Below are 10770 nucleotides of genomic sequence, written 5' to 3'. Positions count from 1 at the left end.
GGATCGCCCCCTTGTGCAATGAAGCCTTTCACAACTCTGTGGAAAATTGTACCATCATAATAGCCATTCAGACAGTGTTGGACAAAATTCCGACACGCTTTGGGACATTCTTTTGACCATAGTTCGATTTCAAAGTCACCCAATGAAGTTGATAAAACAACCTGAAACAGAAAAATGTAATTTATTTGATCACATCGTAAGATAATTATAAACAAATATTTCAATAAGACCACAATTAATAAGCTAGAACACCTAAATATTGGTAGGCCTATAATACTGGCTAATATACTCTAATAACTTCGAAGAGGAATGAAGTATAATAATGGCAGCACATCAGATACCGTCCCATACTTGGTACTGGGAACTAAGGTAAATAAAAAATGGCCCTACAAGTCTAGTTAGTCCCTTCACTTAATTACACAGATTTTGGACAAAAATACTAAAATTGTTTGGAGAAAAATAAACACAAGAAAAAAACTTAAACAAGAGAAGGTGGCACATTCATTTCTTTCATTTCCTCCAGAAAACTGAGCCTACAATAAATGTACCGGATGATTTAGTTATAAATTTCCTTTATAGGTATGTCAGTCTTCTAGTATGTTAAAAAAAATAAAAAAGATATGTAGGCTACTTATTTAGAAAAGACCACCAAAAACTGCAGCTTTTTCTAGCAAAATGCTCAATTTTCGAGTTATAGTTCAAGTATCCTACCAGGCAAAATTGATTTTGGAATGCAATAACCTAAGGCTAAAATGTCTTTTATATATTGGTATTACCCAATAAATGTTTTAAATCTATTTCATTTGACTAATACTCCCCTCTCCTTGTGTCACAACAGCTGGCAGGGCACAGGAATCACTGATATTGTTGTGCTGAGTTGGGAAGTAAACTGTCAAATTATAACTGTTTTATTTTCTTATAGTAGGTCAATTAGGGTCAATTTAGGACATATATTACTGGGTTACAATCAGTGAAACTGTATTTGGAAAGCCAATAACAATACAAATTATCTTACTATATTTCCTATTAACTATAGGAAAGCCAATAGCATTAGGAGACCGAGTAACTATATTAGGAAAGCCTTAGGAAAGAGTTAGATTCTCCATGGACGGGAAGTAAAATTAGAAAACAGTGAACATTTTTCATGAAGAAAAGGCGTATAAACATCGCTTACATTGTCCCAATTTACTACTATTGCTGACGACTAATTGTAGCACTAAGCTCCCTAAAGCCAGTATGAATTTCCAGTTTTCTCTTCCATCCAACTCTGGTCAGAGCTTCAGTCTTTGCTCTAACTCATAAAATCCCTACTTCCTTTAAATCCTTTCTTATGAGCTGCTTCTACTCCATTTGAAGACCTCCTGCTTTTTCTTAAGCCCTGGCTGAACTCCCAAAACATGTGTTTTGGCAACATATCATTCTTCAATCAAATAACTGGATGTCAAGTAATACAAGGTTCTGGCTTATCTTCTTCAAATTTGCAAAATAAATTGTTGTCAACTGCTCAAATTTATGAAAACTATCCTTGTTCACATCTTAGCTATTTTTATTTTATTTATTTTAACAAGAGCATTCAATGCCATCCTCCTTCATTTCTTGATATCAAATTGCTCATAGTAATGAGTGATAATTAAGGAGCGGCCTTGTCAATACGAAACTAAACTATAAAAGAAAGTTTAAAAACAATATGCACATCAAAAGAATCTACTTTTCATACTGATCCCAAATAATTGCAATTCACCAAGTTAGCAGTTCGTAAAATTTTAGATGTATACTGCAGACATTAACCATACTCTTGATAAGGCACAAGTTAAATTTCAGGGCTTAAATTGTATTTTTAGCATCACTATTTAATTTCATCTGGAAAAAAAATTGCGTTTAATTAGCTTCTGTGAGACATGAAAGATTTTGTAAAACATGGCAAAGTTTGTTAAAGATTTTAATTTATAAGTATCTTACTCCGTCATGTTATTTACTCTTTGTTCATCTTCAGAGGTTTCACCATAGACTTTTTCACTTTTTGCTAAATTTCTGGGAAAACTTGTAGTAGTTGGCAAATATGCTTTTAACTATGTAGCATTAGTTTTGCTTGTCCTAAAATTTCATGCCATTGACCTCTTATGTTCTTCGATTTTTATGTTCTACTAAGACACACAAGCAATTATTCTATTTGGGAAGCAGATGCTTTATAGATATTTCAATAAGCCCCAGGAAGCTTCAAATTAACCTTTTCTGACCGATAATAATTTATCGTCATAATTCAGAGTAAATGAGAAATCCCAAAAAATCTCAAGTCTAAAATTGTTCCCTCAAAAGTTGAAACACCAATTGCTTTGTATCTTAGGTGCAAAACTAATAATCATGACAGCAAGTGTATATTCAAAAACGATAAACTATACTACTTTTTCTATTGGAACACACCAGAACTGGTTTCGAGGGAGAGGGAGGCGCATTGAGCGGTAGTGCGGAATCAAAACGACATAAAGGGGGGCAAATTATATAGAAAAAAAATACAGAAAATAGTAACAATTTTAAATGTAACTTTAGATTCTTTGAAGGCCGTCATTTATGCATAACTTTATTTGACGAAAAAAGAGGATATTGATATTGTTTTTGTTACTGCTATTTTATGGAAATAAATGTAACTTGAACTTGATCAATGCAAAAATATATGTCAACATTTGGAGGCCCTTAACTTCCAAAACTTTAGCAAGTTTGGCATGGAGACACGAGAAGATAAATCGTACGTTCCTTTCAAATGTTTTATTGTAGTTAAACAGAAAAAAAGACTTTGTCTATAGTAATGAATTTATACAAACAGAAGTTTAATAAAAATTTATATTTCAAGCGAATCTACTTTTTGTACTACCACAAAATATCCAAATTTCTTTAAGTTAAAAGTTTGTATAATTTTAAACATAAACTATAGATACAGATTGTATATTAAAATTTATACAATGAAAGGCCAATACACTGAAGGTAATGTTATAGCACTTATCAAAGCAGTTTTCCCTTGAAAAATTTGAGTCAAAGAAATGAATTAAGTATACAGAGTAAAACAAATTCAAACACATTGCAAATAGTGAAATGGAAAAGAAAATATTAGGTCACCATTTTTCAATTTACCCATGGAGGATGTCCTTTGGGGCCCAAATTGCCCCAAAGGGGAAGGGGGAGGAGGGGTACCGTGTCCATGCATATATGATGGTCCAAAATTAGGTAATTAAAAGCGCTTTAGGACTACCTTTCCTTCAGTGGGGGGTTCTTGAATATAAATATTACTCATTTCTACAGAGTTGTTGGTAGAGTGGTCTCTTCAGATAAATCCTGAAAAAAAGATATAGAATTATCATAGACATAAAATCAAACTCTGTCGAAACTTTATTTAAAATGAACAACTATGCCCTGCCAAGGAACAATGCTGAACATACACTGCAAAACTTCATTCTGATATTTTTCACCATTAAGACTACTGATTATGAAAAGTAAAATGAAAATGATAGTTAATACTTGACAGAATTAACTAAAACTGTTAACCTCAATGGGAGAATATAACCTTTGTAAATCAGTTCAAGAATTTTAATGACATTTTTAGCAGATTCCTAACTAAATAAGAATCTCTTCGGATTTCAATAAATCTTGCGATACCATTACTAAAACATCGTCAGAGGTCCAATCTCAATTTCTTAACTGGTTATTCCAAAATTATAGTTACAAAACTAAGGAGGGAGGAATGGGTTAATAAGGAAAATATTATCTAATAATATAATTTAGTGAAAAAGTAAAAGAAATCAAAAGTTTACAACCATGCCAAATCCTGACAGAATTGTAATTTATGTAATACTTAAAATAACAGGACTATTTGAAGGAAACCCTAAAATATTCTGAAAACTGCTTTAGAACAATCAAAAATACATACTTTTGATATTACTACAGGTGTATTGCTTCACTTTACCCCCACGCCTATTTGAAAAACATATAGCCCACTTTATATGATGCAATTAGGCTATATTTTACAATAGTGCTACTCCTCTCGTTGCTCCTTGATTAGCGTTCGCAGTTGTATAATGCTACCATTTACTATTTGTTTTTAAAATACAATGGCAATATAAGTGGGCTGTATATTTATCCATTAGGAAGGGGAGGGTAAAGAGAAGCGCTGCCCTATTAGGAATGAGATAAGTAGATATTTCTGGTTGTTTCAAAGTATTTTTCAGAATTATTTAGAATTACCTTCAAATTTTCCCATGGTCTAATAAGTTACCGGTTCCCATGCAGTTGAACCCTTTGAAACTGAAACCTTTTAGCTCAAAAATCATGCAACTTAATTGCTATTTAACTCAATATCTGTTTAATTGAAACCCCATTCTACTCAAATCTCATTCAATTCATCCCCCATACAACTCAACCATTGTTCAACGAAACCATTGTGTAACTCAAACCTTATTTAATTAAACCCCATTTAGCTCAACACCCCCATTTAAACCAACCCTGTTTGAATCAACCCCAATCATCTCAAGGCTCTCCAAATTATCAATATAACTGGAAAATGAAATCCAGCCAGTTTAGTCAGAAGTGATAAAAGTTGACTCAAATGAAATGGTCTTTAATCATTGGTTGATTCTTATGTAGGTGTTTTTTGGGTTCTTTTCATGCTTCTTGAAAGAAAAACTATTCCTCTTTCTAAAAAAAGAATAATTTATCCTTCAATCTGAAATATTTGAAATGTGCAAATATATTGAAATATATTTGCAGCAATAGCAATCAACCTAGTACAGAGAAAACCACAATCCATAGTGGTCAAAAACTTAAAAACGTGTCTGAAGTAAAAACTGTCTTGAAAAAAAATTTGCTGCTAACACTGTTGTAAAGAATGATAGCTATTATTTAGACACTTAATAGTAAAAGCTTGTTACGTAAACAACTTAGGTGAATTTTCAAAAAGAGCTGGAAACACTGATAAGTCTCCTTTTTTTCTCCAGTGCCAATAGGGTGCTAGAACATTATAGAGAGCTATTTAAGGTCATTTGACAGCTAATACTCATATTTAGGCGCTGTTTATATTTTTGTCATGACAACACCATCATAAAATGCCTCATATCATCAAAATGTGATTTTAGTGTCATTTTTGGAGAGCAGATGCTTTAGACCACTAAAAGTCTACCACTGAAATCTCCATGATCAAAAACCCTTCAAATCGCACTTAAAATTCCTCTCTTGAATTTTTGTCTGATGGAAAATCTCTTTTTTCCCTTTGCAAATGGAAAATAAGTAAAGAAGTTTTGAAAAAAACAATCAAGTGAAAAAAAAATATATGACAATTTTGAAAGTTGATTATGAGTTAAAATCAGTGTCATAAAAACCGCCAAAAAATTTAAGCAAAAACAAAGAAAGGTACAGATCTACTGTGAATGCTTACTGGTGCCATCTCCTTTATTTTACAACAGTATAGAACACACCCTAGTGGATAATTTGATCTAAAAAACAATGTCTTCAACTATATGTTTTACACTAATACAATTGGCATAAAATGAGAATTTTTGGAAATGTTACACATTTATTAATTAGAATAGTTTCTTTAATCTTCTGGAAGTATCTAGAGAATCAAAATATTTTTTTACTCTCCAAATAGCAATTTACAAGAAACAAAACTTTCATTTAAATTAATTTGTAAATAGAAAAGATGAACATTATTTTCCAAAGAGAGACAATTTAAATATTTGTTTTCATTGTTACAAAGAAGTCATAATTGTCAAAATTATGCAATTGCTGTAAAGCCAAAACCACGAGAGACAGCAACAATTTTCTTGTGGTTTATTCTATCCAAGACAAGAAAAAAAACCACCAAATTTTTCGGAAGCAGCAATCTCAGGAATCATTACCAAGTTCATCTTATGTGGAATGACCCTAAAAAAGGCTTTTATGTAACTTCAAAAATCAAACTGAAAGAACTTAGTGAAGTGGGTACAAAACCAGTGTTTTCACCTTATTCTTGGCAAAGTCTTTCCTGAGCACTAAATAAAATCTCATAGTTTGCAATAAAACCAAAAGAAAAAACTTTATTGAGCCATGATTTTGGTGATTGATATTTTCCTGAAAGCTTCTTTCAACTTGGAAAAGTTCTGGGATTGGCAAGATGGCTAAATATATACATAGTTTGTTATATAGGGAAAGCCCTTGGACATAAAATCGTAATATTAATTTATAGTTTGGAATTCTGCTGTCTTATGAAAAAAAAAACACTAATTTGTAATGTCTTATGACATTACAAATTAGTGGTTTTTCACCTTTGTGCCATATCAAATTATTTTAAATACCTAACTTCTTAAATCCCTGTTCAAGGCTTCATTTTCTCTACTTCCCTAAGAAAATACATTATTTTCTTTACTTCAACTATATTCCAAAAAGCTATTTTGCTAAAAAATCTTAGACATTTTATTCATTACATTGTCCATAATATTGTGTTAAACGTTTTTAAAAACCTATTCCTGATTAGAAGAAGTGAAATAGCAGGCTTTGACTCTTCAATGCTTCCCTATACTGTCATTGTGTATTTTAAACATTTTGTTTCAGCACTGGTTTGTTCAACCCACATCAATTTTTTTAACTGTATAGAATATAACTAATTCTCTTATTTTCTCTAATTAAAACATTCGTTTACTAAACAAAACTAAATAAGTCAAAGCTGATAGTGAAAGTGGAACTACTTTTTCTTTTCTAGATCTTACAAAATGGAATGGTTATAAAAGGTATAATAAGTTTCAATTCAGAATCAACAGAATACTTTCCAATAATAATTGTTTCCTAACATCTAATTCTAATCATCAATTCCAAGCACAAAAAAAACAAAAAAAAACAACATATTATGATTTCTCTTGTTGGCCACAAACTGAAGGCTATATTTACTAAAATAATAGAAATCAGAGCAGACATATAAGAAATATATCATGTAGTAGGTATACATGAATTCATATCATCTATACAAGGTCCAAACCATTTCAGATCTACATGGATGACATTTTCAATCATATGATTATAATATGCATTTGTTTGCTGATGACACCAAACTTTTCAGCATTGCAAAGGCACAAAACGCCCAATGGAACATATATGATTACAGGTTTGGACTCAAGATTGGTTCTTCCAATAGAACACAGCCCAATGCTGTGCCTTGTACCTTAAAACACATTGTTAATTGGCTACCTACTCAATTTACTGTCCCACCATTAAAATAAGAGAGCATCTAGTGAATAAAGAAGAAGATGGAGTTCCACAGCCATTTTTCCTGTTCAAATTCCATCCTTGACCTGATAAAACAGACCCCAGTATCAAAGAGGCAACATAATTTACAAAACTACATAAAGCTCTGGTGAGACTCCGTTTTTATTTTTGGCACATGCCTTCCTGGTCCTTCTTATTGCCAAGTTGTAAGACTCATTGAAAATTTTTAGAGACAAGGAAATGATTGCATCAAAAGCCTAAAATAAAACTTCATGCAAGGTCTGCTTCAAACAACTTCAGCTACCTACCCCTGACTAGACGCAAACACAGCAATGTTGAATTAAGTTGCAAATATAAAGAAGAGACCTGTGTCTTTTTTCAGCCACCATCATAGCACCAGTAATCATTACACAAGAATGTACTCAAAGAAACTATCAAAGCTACACTCCTTATCAAGAACCCATGGAATATACTTTTCAAAAGAGTAATTAAGCACTGGAACTAATTAAAGGGATCAACTGCCAATCCTCTGTCTTTCCAGTCTTTCAGGTACCACCCTGACAAGGAGTAAGAGAATAGGTAATTCAACTGGTAGTCATGAACATAAGAGTGCTAAAGGTCTTGAGGAACCAAAATAGATAAAAATAATGTAATTAATCAATGCTCTTTCCAAATATAACAATAACTCCTGTTGCAATTACTCCCCCCTCCCAAATGGAGTTGGATGAAGCTTGCAGCTATACACAAAAACATGCAGTTTCTTCAATTGTCTTGATTTTACACAAAGAGCCAACTATTGATGAAGAACAAACAGAATATATCTAGTCCAGTAAGGATAGAGCTGGGATGCAATTCTGATGACAGTTATTATTATGTTTAGAGAGAGCATTGAATGGGGAATGAAATGGTGTAGGCCTATTTATTCTTATTTTTGCCAGTTGGATTTCTGTCTTAATAGAAACTTTGAGTGTCAAAAGTGAAAATTTGGTCAACACATCCTCTACCTTTCCTAAAACTGCACTGTTCTTCTCTTAAAACGTTGTCTACAACATCTTTCAGTCTAAAAAATATCATATTACAAAGTGATTTGCTACCTACAGAGACCAGATTAATGCCTTGCTAATTACCACACTCACTCTAATCACATTTCTTACAAAGTGGCTTTATTAAGGTTTTCCTAAGACTGTTAGGTACTTCCCCTTTCTCAAAAATCATATTCATAATCTTCAATAACTTATTTCTAACCTCAGAGCCACCATATTTAAGAAATTCATTTACTACCCTATCAGTACCGGGAGCCTTATTATTTTTTAATCCTTTTAGTACTATTGCTAGCTCTTCCTCACAAAACAAATCTTCCTTCACATCTAAGGTAGCCTATCACAAACTTTTTCATATTCCTCTATATCTTTTCCTGCAATTCTATCTTGGTTTAACAAATTCTCAAAATGTTCTGCCCATCTCTCTTTAACTTTTTTCTTAACAAGATTATGCCACTGGTAAATTACCTGGTAAATTTTCTAGGTGGCACTATAATTTAGCTAGGATGAAAGTGAAAACATCATTTGAGGCTTTTTATATGCTCTTTCATAATTCATATAGAATACCTTTGGGGCCCCATTAAAGGCTCAATTTGCAACAGAAGCAATTATTGTACTATGAAAGAGCATAAAAAAGGCATCAAATGATGTTTTCACTTTCATAAATTATATGACCCACTGCAAATTTACCATGAGCTTTGCAACCCCCTCCCCAATGTGCAAATATATACCCTGAGTCATTGACAGCAAAGTTTCAAATCACAAAATTCAATACTATTTTTGTTGATGGCAATTGAAAAAATTAAATGGTAGGAAAATGGTTTGAATTGAAAATCAAGTATTTTGTAGGTTAGGTTATAACTTCTTTGTGTGGTTACAAAAATGAAATACCTTTGGGCCCCTTTTGAGGGCTCAAGATGCAATTTGCAATAGTATAAATTTAGAATGGTGGCTTCTGATATGGAGACATGTTAAGAAAACAATTCTTACTTTAAAATGTGTATAATGATCCTAGTTAACTTTTAACTTTTAGATAACTAGTTAACTTTTTCAAACTTTAAAGAAAAAATTACAATTTTTGCCATGCTCTCAACAAATGTGCAAATCTTTTGAAATTCCTGCTATAAATTGTTAGAGTTCTTCCTGTATAGATAACATTCATCCTGGTCATTGTTAATTCTGTTTTTTTTAATGATAGATAAAGCAGTGGCAAAAATACAAAATATTGCTATAAATATACATATAAATACAGAGTATAATACCCCCACCCCCCTAATGTGAAAATATACAACCAAAATTGCATTCTGATTCTAAATATAACCTTCATTTACATCACGAATAAATTTTGCCCCCACCCCATCGATGTACAAATACATACCCTGATTCATTGTGTTATGAAAGAGCATAAAAAATGCATCAAATGATGTTTTCACTTTCATCCTAGCTAAATTATGGCCTAGTGCAACCTAGAAATTTTGGTAAAGTTCTATGAAATCATATAATTGAGTTAGGACTAAAGTGAATACACCATTCGATGCCTTTTTTTATGCTGAATACAAATATAATAAGCATTTCTATTGGAAATGAATTTCAGCCCCCCCCTATATATGCCAATTCAGGGTTAGGTTAGGTTGGGGGTAAAGTTCTACAAAATCATATTATTGAGTTAGGACAAAAGTGAATACACCATTCAATGCCTTTTTTTATGCTGATTACAAATATAATAAGCATTTCTATCCGAAATGAATTTCAGCCCCCCCCCCCCTATATATGCCAATTCAGGGTTGGGTTAGGTAGGCCCTATAGCCTCTATAGGGGGGGGGGCCTGAAATTCCTTTCCGATAGAAATGCTTAGCCATTATATTCGTAATCAGCATAAAAAAAGGCATCGAATGGTGTATTCACTTTAGTCCTAACTCAATAATATGATTTCATAGAACTTTACCAAAATTTTACCAATTACCTTATTTTAGATAATAAAATTGATAGTTTGATCAAAAATTAAAATAAATTAGTTTATAAATTTAACTCTAAATATTTCAAAGCTTCACTTTGCTCTATTCAGTTCTGATGTTTTGGAAAAATAAACAATAGCCTATTCCTCAACTTAAATGATGAAAAGGCACTGTAATTTCTACAATATTGTACTTACCGTGGTATAAATCTAGCTTGGTAGCAATATAGGCTGGGCCTATCCTAGGTTTTAGCACCCCTAATTTACAATGTATCTTGGGGCTATGAAGATTTAATCACGCAAACATTTTTTGTATTTTATGATGCCTTAATTCCACGGTTGCCACTCAGCCGGTTTTTTGGTGCCACTATGGGTGGCAAAATAGTGTCAATTTTGTATAAAAAGTGTAATTTTTCTAAAATTTGCCACTCGCGACGCTTCTCGTCGCTCGCGCTCATATCAATAAGCTTTTTAAATTGAAAATATTGGCCAATCCACTTGGGATCACCCAGCATCTTTAAATTCTCCAACCTTCAACATGAAATGTCGGATCTG

General features: G+C 32.3%; 1 protein-coding gene across 2 annotated transcripts in view; it reads right to left on the bottom strand.

Annotated features, from left to right (window-relative positions):
- LOC148956341 (spliceosome-associated protein CWC27 homolog) overlaps window positions 1–10544 on the bottom strand; it is a 46801-nt gene extending 36257 nt beyond the window's left edge. For both annotated transcript variants that reach the window (XM_089105467.1, XM_089105527.1), the window contains exons 1-3: window positions 10414–10544; window positions 3245–3327; window positions 1–161 (exon numbers count right to left, since the gene is read on the bottom strand). The exon at window positions 1–161 is cut by the window's left edge and continues 49 nt beyond it. In XM_089105467.1, the coding sequence (XP_088961593.1) occupies window positions 1–161; window positions 3245–3286 (203 nt within the window). In that variant the 5' untranslated portion in view covers window positions 3287–3327; window positions 10414–10544. The remainder of the gene's footprint in view (window positions 162–3244; window positions 3328–10413) is intronic.
- Window positions 10545–10770: the final 226 nt, after the last annotated feature.

Source organism: Artemia sp. Qi Xiang Cuo, chromosome 1, assembly GCF_049724085.1.
Source record: "Artemia sp. Qi Xiang Cuo chromosome 1, ASM4972408v1, whole genome shotgun sequence".
Taxonomy (NCBI): domain Eukaryota; kingdom Metazoa; phylum Arthropoda; class Branchiopoda; order Anostraca; family Artemiidae; genus Artemia; species Artemia sp. Qi Xiang Cuo.
This window is presented reverse-complemented; position numbering and strand designations above follow the sequence as displayed.